Genomic DNA, 11,124 nt, shown 5'->3' with positions numbered 1-11,124 from the left:
TAAGAGCACTGCCTGCTCTTCCAAAGGTCCTGAGTTCAATTCCCGGCAACCACATGGTGGCTCACAACCATCTGTAATGAGGTCTGGTGCCCTCTTCTGGCCTGCAGGCACACACACTGACAGAATATTGTATACATAATAAATAAATAAATAAATAAATAAATAAATAAATAAATAAATAAATAAATAAATATTTAAAAAAAGAAAAAGAAAGAAAAATTCACTTCTTCCCTATTCCTCCCTCCCCCAATACTGGGAATTGAATCCAGAGCTTTGTGAGGGCTGACAAGCACTTTACCAGAGAGTTTTTTTCCTCCATCCCTTTTCACTCTGTGTGGTTTAAGATTTAAGTTTGACTTGGGAGCCTGAGGCAGAGGGATTTTCATGAGTTTAGTACCTGGGCTGTAGAATGAGAGACCTTGTCTCAAAGCAAAACAAATATTTTCAAAGGCTTAAATCTGATTCTATACGTGACAAAATCATGTGTTGCTCACAGTGATTGTTTATTATTTATTATGTGGGGTCCGTGACCCAGCTCATGGTTACTTGTCTTTTCTTGTGTGGTGGCTTAGTGAAGGATTCTTTGTGTCTCTTGAGGCAGAAAAGGAGATGAATAACAGAAAAGAGAGTCTCCCAGACTCCTGAGCCTTCTAGAGAAGCAGTTGACAGGAAGGAGGGATGACCTGAGACCCACACCTCTGTGTCTTACCTTCCTGCAGCCTTGGGGAGCAGTACTACAAAGATGCCATGGAACAGTGCCACAATTACAATGCCCGCCTCTGTGCTGAGCGCAGTGTGCGCCTGCCTTTCTTGGACTCCCAGACCGGAGTAGCCCAGAGCAATTGTTATATCTGGATGGAAAAGCGACACCGTGGACCAGGTAAGGTTGCAGGCTTCAGGAAAGTAACTCAGGAGCATGAGGAAGTGTCTTTTTTCACCTAGGAGACAGGGTAGTGTGAAGTCCTCTGCTGCTCACACCAGTAGATCAATATGGTCTCAGGATAAGTGGGGAGGAGGAAGCAGCACCTTTGTTTTCTGGTCTCACAAGTGTAGGTAGATTTTTCTTTGGGACACCAGTTCACAAAACTAACATGGAGACTTATTAATTATAAAAACTCGGCCTTAGCTTACGCTTGTTTTTAACTAGTTCTTAAAATTTAAATTAGCCCCTATCTTTTAATCTGTGTTCTTTTTCATAGCCCAGTAACCTTTACTCTGTACTGCCCATCCTGCCTTCTTCTCAGAATCCTTTCTCTGTCCAGAAGTCCTGCCTACCTCCTACCTAGCTATTGTCTGTTTAGCTTTTTATTAAACCAATCACAGTGACAATCTTCACAGTGTAAAGGAATATAGGACAACACCAAAGCAAGTATGGTCTTCCTGGCACTTAAGTTCACATCTGTTTGTCTTTTCTGTTAAATAGCCCACCCACCCCAGGCTCACGTGTTCAGTATTACTCCTTTGCTCTAGAGCACAACAGAGCTCTCATCCACAGAACATTTGCTATTGTTTTCTAGGGCTGGATTAGGGTTTGTTGCTCTTCCTTCCACAGGATTGGCCTCTGGACAGTTGTATTCCTACCCTGCCCGGCGCTGGCGGAAAAAGCGTCGAGCCCACCCACCTGAGGATCCCAGGCTTTCCTTTCCGTCTATTAAACCAGGTAAGGACTGGAGATCTTAAAGCTCAGCTGCTGGAGTGCTCGCTCAGCATGCACAAGTTTGATCTCCAGCATAAACTGAACATGGCTGTGTATTCCTACATAATCACAGCTTTGATGATGTTGAGGCACCAGGATCAGAAATTCAAGGTCATTTTCTGCTAGTGGGAGTTTGAGGCCAGCCTGGGCTACCTGAGAGCTTCAAAATTAGAAACATGAAATTAGCACTGGGGAGGCAGAGACAGGTGGATCTTTGTAGTTTGAGGCCAGCCTGGTCTACATAATAAGTTCCAGGACAGCCAAGGCTACACAGAGAAACTGTCTTGGAAAAACAAAGCAAAACAAACATGAAATTATTTCAAAATAATATAAGCTGGAAAGATGGCCCAGTGCTTCTTGTATAAACACAAAGCCCTAAATTCTAATCTGTCATTCATATAAAAAACTGGTGTGGGGCTGGAGTGATGGTCCAGAGGTTAAGAGCATTGCCTGCTCTTCCAAAGGTCCTGAGTTCAATTCCCAGCAACCACATGGTGACTCACAACCATCTGTAATAGGGTCTGGTGCCCTTTTCTGTCCTGTAGGAATACACACAGACAGAATATTGTATACATAATAAACAAATAAATATTAATTTAAAAAAAAAACTTGGTATGGCCAATCTGTTTCTGTAATCCCAAAACTATAGAGTACAGAGCTAGGCTTACTAGCAGCCAGCTTAACTCAGGGTTGGGTGAAAAACTCCAGGGACTAAGGCAGAATGTGATTGAGCAGGACACCCAATGTCCTTTTCCAACATGTGTACCCACACATGTTCCTATACCATGCAGACATATACCACACACATGCGCACAAAGTTAAATAAATAAAATAATCAAGAGTGAGTAAATAAACCAAGTAAGGGGCCTACTTCCTAAGCAGAACCATGGTCTATTGCATGGGAAGAGACTTGCTGATCACTTGCTAGTCCCAGGCTCTGTGTTAGCTCTTGCCCGTACTAAAGTAAATGAGGTATGATTTCATCCTTCAAAGAACTCGCTGTGTTAGGAGAAACAGGTAAGTAGCTGTAATCCAGTCCTGGCTGAACCAAGATATCTTAGTTCCTGTAAGACAGCAGTTAGTGGCTGACTTTGACTTGGCCCCATATCGTGTAGGCTCTGAGTTAGCCTTTCTGAGCTTGCTTCATCCTGATTTGTTTCAGACACGGACCAGAGCCTGAAGAAAGAGGGACTTATCTCTCAGGATGGCAGCAGTTTAGAGGCTCTGTTACGTACTGACCCCCTGGAGAAGCGAGGCGCTCCAGATCCCCGTGTTGATGATGACAGCCTGGGAGAGTTTCCTGTCACCAACAGTAGAGCGCGGAAGGTCTATTATCCCTATGGCTAGAGGACTTTAATAAGGACCAGCTTCCTCTTTATGGGTGGAGAGGGTGCACTCAGTTAGCAGAATTGACAGAGCCATGGTAGAACACTTGCTTGGTGCTATGTAAACCATAGCACAAAAGATAGAAACAGAAGCTGAGGCGGCCCTGTGGCTGTGCTGGCCCCCGGCCCTGCTGCCTGCTCTTTGACACTCCTTTCCCCTCTCAGTAGAGGCTCACTCACTCATTCTCTTCTACACGAGAATTTTGCAAGAGACTTTAGGTGTCTGGTGTTATATAGGTGAAGCACACCTGGTTCCCAGCTATCAGCTGGGAAGTTAATGCTAAGTTTAAAGATGAGAAGAGCTACAGAGAAGCCAGGTACTGTGCTAAGTTTTTCCATATGCTTCCTTCTGTACAGCCATCTGAGGTAGGTCCTGTGGTTCCTAGTTCACGGACAGGAAGGCAGACGCAAAGCAGTTAAAACTTCCCTCAGGGTCACACAAGTAAGCAGCAAAGCTCACTTAAACTAGGAATGGGTATTAAAGCAGAGCAGACAGGACAGGGCATGGCTGCCTGGGGTACCAGGGAGAGCTCTGGAAACAGATGGGGGAAAGCAACTTGAGGAGGCTCAGAGGAAAGAAAGCACTAAAGGCAGCAGGAGTGGGATTGCAAGGCGAAGAATGATTATGGGTGAGGTTAAGCCCCAGAGAAGCTTCAGAGTAATTCAGGTGGTTAATTCTACGTCATGAGGGAGCTTTTGGATGTGTTTGATTTCTGCTCATTCAAATCTTCTGGTACACTCAGCGGATCCTGGAACCTGATGACTTCCTAGATGACCTTGATGATGAAGACTATGAAGAAGATACTCCAAAGCGTCGGGGGAAGGGGAAATCCAAGGTGAGGAGCCAGTGTGCTGCCTGAAAGTTGTAGCCCTGGAGGTCCAGGCTTTATTTCTTGGGGTTCCCTTGCTATTCTGGCCTAGGCACCTTAGTAATGGCATTGTCTTTTTGCTGTTGTCAGAGTAAGGGTGTGAGCAGTGCCCGGAAGAAACTGGATGCTTCCATCCTAGAGGACCGGGATAAGCCCTATGCCTGTGACAGTGAGTGCCTCCTAAGGGGTGGGTAGTTCTTCCTTGGACCCAACCCCTGCCCTGGATGTAAGAGTAAGGGGGCCATGCTCTTGCATTGGATGATAAAAATAAGCCTGGGTTCTTGTCCTGCCTGCCAACCTCTGAGAAGCCCTGGCCTTTGCTTCACAGTGGGTGGGACCTGCATGCTCTGGGAGAGATTTCTGTGGCTCCTGGGGTGGGAGGATGAGGGAACTCAACAGCAGACAGGGTTGGCCTCACAGTGGGCAGCATCCAGATCTGCTGACCCATCAAGGCAGGGCACAGGGGGCCAGCCCTGAGGGTCAGTGTCTGTCCTCTTTCCCTTTGCTTTGGCTCACCCTACTTCCGTGGCCTCCAGCCTATAGCACTGCTGCTGGGGTTCTCTCTCACTTGCTCTGTTTTCCTGCTGCTGCTGCTGCTGCTGCCGCTGCCCTGTCTCAAATGTACCAAGGCCTTCTTCTCATGACTTTTCTTTCTGTCTTTCAGATAGTTTCAAACAAAAGCATACCTCGAAAGCGCCCCAGAGAGGTAGCTCTCTCAACTTTTCAGACTTGTGGTTTTCCTGTCCCTTTCCCCTCTTCCCTTGTTCCTCCTGCCTTTCTCATTTCCTGTGATGCTAGCTTTGGAATCTCTGCAATGGTATGACGGAAGTGCTGTGGAACCCCGATTGTGCTCCACTCTCTGGGTCCTAGCAGCTGTCTTTATAATTGCCTATCTCCCTTAGACTTACTTATATAGCCATTTGGCTTAGTATGTGGGGTAGCTCCAAAGTCTTAACAGAAACCCATTATGATAGACTCATCTGATGCTCCCCAAAACAGACACCAGGTGGTCAGCTAATGTTCCCACCATCATACCCTCACCTCCTCCCATCCTCATTCCTTCCTGCTGGCCCCCTTGCCCCTCTTGGTGTCATCATTCAAGATAAGATACCATGAATATTTCCTTGCTGGTTGGCAGGGGCTGGGCAGAACACTAGTATGGGAGTATATTTCAGATTCTTTGGGGACAGTTATCCTGACTGCTCAGTTGGTAGGTGTTCCCCCAGAGACCCACCCTCAGCCCTTTGCCTATTCTTTTTTTGGGGTGGGGGGTTCGAGACAGGGTTTCTCTGTGGCTTTGGTGGAGCCTATCCTGGAACTAGCTCTGTAGACCAGGCTGGTCTCGAACTCATAGAGATCTGCCTGCCCCTGCCTCCTGAGTGCTGGGATTAAAGGCGTGCCTTTGCCTATTCTTTTTGCTGCATGATATTCATGGGATGGCATGAGTGCGCCACACGTGCACAGCAGAAGAAGTCTGACATCTTGTTACTTTCCCCCTTTCCTATAAGGAAGACCATAGAACTTTCCCGACCTGGAGCTCCCAGACAGTTGCTCTTCCCAGGACAAGTGTTGCAACATGGGCTGAGTCTTTCCAAAAGCTGACATGAAAAATATTTGTAGCTGTGGGATTGTGATGTAAGGAGGGAGGAGAATCCTAGAAACTGGAGAGGTCCAGTACCTGCTGCTCTTGGCTAAGGGGAAGCAGCCATCTTAAGGTTTTTCCCGGATTAGAGATGCTGGGGACAGGTGTTTTCCATAGGCCTCAGGTGTTGCTTACAGCTTGTCAGTAAGTAGCACCTTCACGTCCTAACATTGCTCTGCAATCTTCTTCACCCAGTTTGTGGAAAACGCTACAAGAACCGACCAGGCCTCAGTTACCACTATGCCCATTCCCACCTGGCTGAGGAGGAAGGAGAGGACAAAGAAGACTCTCAGCCACCCACTCCTGTTTCCCAGAGGTCTGAGGAGCAAAAATGTAAGCTGAGGTCAGGGTGGGCAAACAGGAGAGGTGCCAGCCTAGTTATAGACACCCCCTTGTAGGGAATGTGGGGTGGGTAATCCAGGTTTCCCTTGATCATCATCAAAATTTCTTTCTTTTCCCCCCTGTAGCCAAAAAAGGACCTGATGGTTTAGCCCTGCCCAACAACTACTGTGACTTCTGCCTGGGGGACTCAAAAATCAACAAGAAGACAGGACAGCCTGAGGAACTAGTGTCCTGCTCTGACTGTGGCCGCTCAGGTACTCCGTTTTCAAAGAGCAGGCTACACTCAGTGCCCAAGAAGCCCTTGGCCTGCTTACTCCAGTGCCGTCAGGCAGGCAGCCTCCCTTAGTCCTTCCCCACCCTGTTTTCCAGCCACTTGTTTGACTCCCCTCCCCCACAGGGCACCCGTCCTGCCTGCAGTTCACCCCTGTGATGATGGCAGCTGTGAAGACCTACCGCTGGCAGTGCATCGAGTGCAAGTGCTGCAACCTCTGCGGCACCTCGGAGAATGACGTGCGTGCCGCCCTCTCAGCCGCCCGGCTCTCCTCAGCCTTCTCCAAAGCAAGCTTTCTGTCAGAGCAAGCAAGGGCCTCCCAGATGTTCTCCCCTAACTACCCCTGGGAACTCTACACTTGCTTAAGAAAAATCTGTTTCCTGAGCAGTAACAGTCAGTGTTCTTGGCTCGCAGGTCACTAAATAAGACAGAGAAGACCGTGCTTTCGTAGAATCTGTGTACTTGGGGTAACAGAGTTGTATAGGATATGATATGCCTTGGAGAAAATGAAACTAGTGATGAGCCAAAGAGTTAACTGGATACTGGTAGAGGTTTCTAGTTAGATTTGCTTTTGAAGGAAATGAGGTTGATGTTGGAGTTTTGATAATACAAAGAGCAGTCCAAGAAGGTATGGAGTGAGTGTATTTCCAATAGCTAGTGCAGAAACCTCAAGGTGGGCAGGCTGACAGTAATGAGACCATTGCTACGTACTAGATCTTCTGTGTGGGGGGAGGTGGATCAGAGAGGTATCTTGATCTATGGGGTCTTGGGTCCTTTTATGTACTTTGCCACTGAACCCCCCCCCCCCCCCCCCCCCCGTGATTGGACCTTGGGGATGTTGTCAGAGGCCACCTTTTATTAAGGGAATGATATGTTCTGTCATATATTTTCAGACAGCCTTGTAAAGAAGAGATTGTAGGGAAATAGTAGGCTTTGTGATCAGTTGAGATGGTCAGATCCTATATCTGGATGTTCTTAGCAGCTACCGTCCCTCTAGGAAATAACAACAGTGTCATAAGTTAGGTACACAAACCGTTGGATCCCTTTTCTTTCTCCTTGCCTTCTGTAGGACCAGCTGCTTTTCTGTGATGATTGTGACCGTGGCTACCACATGTACTGTCTCACCCCATCCATGTCTGAGCCTCCTGAAGGTAAGTGGCCCAGATCTACTCAAAATATTTTATCCCAGAAGGACCCATAACACCCAAAGAAAACATTGACAGTGAAATTTGTGACTTGTTATAGATCTGTAATTGTGTGGGTTTCAGCGTTCAAATACCCATAGATTCATATACAGAATAGATTTCATAATAAAGCGATATGTTGTGGATTTAAAAAAAAAATTAGTAACTCAGACAATCACCTGAATTGTAAATACTGAGAGTCTCTGATAACACTGAAAGCAAGGTTTAGTTCAGTACATTTTGTTGTTTTTGTTTATTTTGTTTGTTGTTTTTGTTTTTGAGACAGGGTTTCTCTATGTAGCCCTGGCTGTCCTGAAACTTTCTTTATAGTCCAGGCTGGTCTCGAACTCAGAGATCCGCCTACCTCTGCCTCCCAAGTGCTGGGATTAAAGATGGGCATCACCACTGCCCAGCACAGCATTTTAGTTTGAAGAATTTAATGTTTGCATTTTGTCATTAGTAATACTTAGAGATACAGAAAATTCCCAACATGAAAAAGAACTATGCTGAGCAGAGAACAGTTACCACGAGAAAATTGTCTTCTTCCTTCGGGTAGTCCAGAAATTCAGTTGGCAGTTTGACCTGACACCTCTGGTGTTGCTCTCCCTCTCTGATGGATTGCTTCTTTCCTCTCTTCTCCATTTGTTTTGCTTGTTTTCATTCCTTTGGGTTTTTTTGTTTTGTTTTGTTTTGTTTTTGTTTTTTTGTAGTAGAGATAGAACCCATGGCCTTGTACATGTTGGCCAAATGCCTTCCCACTGAGCTATATCCTTCTCTTCAACTCTTTTTTTTTGTAAGATTTATTTATTTATTATGTATGCAACATTCCTTCCATGTATGCCTGCATGCCAGAAGAGCAGAAGAGAGCACCAGACCTCACTACAGATGGCTGTGAGCCACCATGTGGTTGCTGGGAATTGAATACAGGACCTCTGGAAAAGCAGTCAGTGTTCTTAACTTCTGAGCCATCTCTCCAGCCCCTCTCTCTCCAACTCTTAAAAAGAAAATTGAGAATGCTATTGCAGTTGAGCCATAGTGCTTGTGGAGAGGTCAGAGGACAGCATTAACATTTGGAAGTCAGGTCTGCTTTCACCCTGGGTTCTGGGGATCAAACTCCAGTCCTCAGGCTCTAAACTTCTCACTGTTCCCACACTTGTATTTTTTGAATAGAGTCTCACTAAGTTGCCTGAGCTAGCCTCGAGCTAGCTCTGTAGCCCAGGTTAGCCCTTGAACTCGCAGTCCTCCTGTTTCAGCCTCTAGAGCAACTGGGTTAGTTTTAGTGGAACCGTGTGTCTTTGGGAAACTAATAAAAGATATTTCCTCTGGAGTACTGTCCTAACAACATACATAATTTATGCTTATGAATTTTAAACATTAAGAACTAGTTTTGTCCTGGGCAGTGGTGGCACATGCCTTTAATCTCATCACTGGGAGGCAGAAACAGGTGGATCTCGGTGAGTTCAAGACCAGCCTGGTCTACAAAGCAAGTTAGTTCCAGGACAGCTAAGACTGTTACACAGAGAAACCCTGTTTTGAAAAAACCAAAACAAAACAAAACTTGCGTCTTGGCTGGCAAGATGGCTCAACAGGTAAAGGCATTTGTAACCAAGCCTGGACAACCTAAGTTCAACCCCAAAAACATGGTGCAAGGATAGAACTGATTTTCACATGCATGGTATGGTGCATTCCACCCCATCAGTAAATAAATGTAGTGAGATACAAATACACAAAACACTCGTGTCTGCCCAGACTGTCCTTTGAGTCCCAGGGCCACTGAGGAGACAGGATATTCTGAGCATCTGTTTGGGCACTGTCCTCCCACTTAGTATTACCTTTATCTCCATGGATGTTTAATTTTTGTTTTTAAGATGCATTTATTAGTCTATGTATCAGTATTTTGTCTGCATATGTGTCACTGCACTACATGAGTGCCTGGTGCCCTTGGAGGTCAGGAGTGAGCATCAGATCCCCTGTAACTGGAATTACAGATGGTTGTGAGCCTCCATTGAGTGCTGGGAGCTGAAGCCAGATCCTCTTAACTTCTGAGTAGTCAGCCTCTCCAGTTCCAGTTTTCATAGTTTTGAAGACCAAGAAATTCTTAAGCTCAGGATAGCTATGAAGCTACAGCTGCAGAACTTACCCTGTCCTGCCTGGGGAGAGGTGTTAAGAGTGGGAAGACAGCAGATGGGAATCTGGTAGGATCCACCCTGACCCTCTACTTCTCTGTAGGAAGCTGGAGCTGCCACCTGTGTCTGGATCTGCTGAAGGAGAAAGCGTCCATCTACCAGAACCAGAACTCCTCCTGATGTGCAACCCAGCTCCTCACACATCTAAGGCTGTTGCTCTCCTCCACCTTGGTTTTCATGCCCCTCCTCCTTTTCTTTCATTCTGGTAGTCCTGCCAACCTGCCTTTGGCAACATTGCAGGGAGGTGGCAACTCTTGACTGCCTCTGGCCCCATGCCCTCAGGGAGTAAGGAGCAGCACGCTGCCCCAGGACTGACCTGTGGGCCCAACTTCTCTCTGCTCTCCAGGAAGTGCATTCACTCTGCTTGCCTTGGCCAAGTCCCTGGTAATCACAGGGTTCAGATGGGGTCCTCTGAGGAGGAATATGAGAGCAGCTCACTTGTCTCAGGCCTAGCTTAGCCCCCCACCTCGGGTTTCCAAAAGCCCCAGGGGTAAGCTAGGCCTGGCCTTTGCTAGGAGCAACTGGAGTGATCAGGCTGAAGTGGCACTTGTTAGGACCTTTTCATACCCCTTGTTCTGCTTCACTTTGCCTCTGCCAAAGCAGTCCTCTGTCCTCTGTTTTGCTTCATGGGTCCTGTGCTCGAAATGGGATGCTCTCAGACACCGTCTGGCTCTGTCCTGTCCTTCCTAGTCCCAGAGACAAGCAGCTGCACCTGTTTTTCCTGCGCTTGGCTGACTCATCCACATTTCCCATCCTCAGAACTTCGTGTCTTCTGCCTCCTTCCTTATTCCCTTTTGTTTTGTGGGGAGAGGGACAATGTCAGTGGCTGTGCCAGCAGCTTGGGGGCCACAAGGAGAAGTTGGATAATGTGCCTGTTTTTTAACTCGATAAAAAAGCCTACCTCCAAAATCCCCTTTTCATTCTTCCTGGACCTGGACATTCAGCGTCCTGCCCTTAACTGAATCAGGAGCCTTTGCCTCCTGCCTGTGTATCCTGGCTCTTGGGTCACAGGGAGGTCCCCATTCCTTGCATGCTAGCTAGCAGCTGGTAAAGTCTTCACACCCTGATTTTTCTGTTTCCTGCTTAGTGGCACTGACATTAAGTAGGAGGGAACAGTCCATGCCAGGACACTCTGGAATGGCCTTCCTCCTAGGCTTGTGGGCAGGCCCTAACTGTTGTTTTCTGCAAAGTTGAGGCCCCCTCCTCCCATCTTTAGTTCCTGTATTCAAATCATTAGTAAAAATAAACATTTTTACACAGAGCACTCTGAATGATGGTTTGTCTCCTGACTGGTGGTTGAAAAGCCATTTCATTTCACTTCAAATTTACTTTCTTTAATTACAGTGGGTTTTTGAAAAATTGAAACAACCACAAAATTTTTGCTGAGCTCCGCCATAAAATTTTGTTAGTTTTGATAAATATTTAAGTTTACAACAATTTATTGTTATTTTAAAAAGCTGTTAATACAAAAATTGAGTTAAAATCAACTTTAGCACCCTTATTTATTTCTGTGCTTTGGCTGGTTAGAAGATATGTAGTTGGAAGTGTG

General features: G+C 46.4%; 1 protein-coding gene across 3 annotated transcripts in view; it reads left to right on the top strand.

The window, feature by feature from the left end:
* The window catches only part of Dpf2 (double PHD fingers 2), a 31,660-nt gene extending 20,824 nt beyond the window's left edge, over positions 1-10,836 (top strand). For 2 of the 3 annotated variants that reach the window (XM_050137004.1, XM_050137003.1), the window contains exons 2-12: positions 720-880; positions 1,553-1,660; positions 2,859-3,022; positions 3,825-3,917; positions 4,041-4,119; positions 4,615-4,656; positions 5,788-5,925; positions 6,060-6,188; positions 6,332-6,444; positions 7,275-7,356; positions 9,619-10,836. In XM_050137004.1, coding sequence (XP_049992961.1) covers positions 720-880; positions 1,553-1,660; positions 2,859-3,022; positions 3,825-3,917; positions 4,041-4,119; positions 4,615-4,656; positions 5,788-5,925; positions 6,060-6,188; positions 6,332-6,444; positions 7,275-7,356; positions 9,619-9,695 — 1,186 coding nt within the window. In that variant the 3' untranslated portion in view covers positions 9,696-10,836. The remainder of the gene's footprint in view (positions 1-719; positions 881-1,552; positions 1,661-2,858; positions 3,023-3,824; positions 3,918-4,040; positions 4,120-4,614; positions 4,657-5,787; positions 5,926-6,059; positions 6,189-6,331; positions 6,445-7,274; positions 7,357-9,618) is intronic. The other variant, XM_050137005.1, reaches the window with a different exon arrangement.
* Positions 10,837-11,124: the final 288 nt, after the last annotated feature.

This window comes from Alexandromys fortis, unplaced genomic scaffold (assembly GCF_014885135.2).
Source record: "Alexandromys fortis isolate MF-2015 unplaced genomic scaffold, M_Fortis_MF-2015_v1.1 scaffold_3, whole genome shotgun sequence".
In the NCBI taxonomy this organism is placed as follows: domain Eukaryota; kingdom Metazoa; phylum Chordata; class Mammalia; order Rodentia; family Cricetidae; genus Alexandromys; species Alexandromys fortis.
The sequence above is the reverse complement of the archived record's forward strand: the minus strand, read 5'-3'. Positions and strand labels throughout refer to the sequence as shown.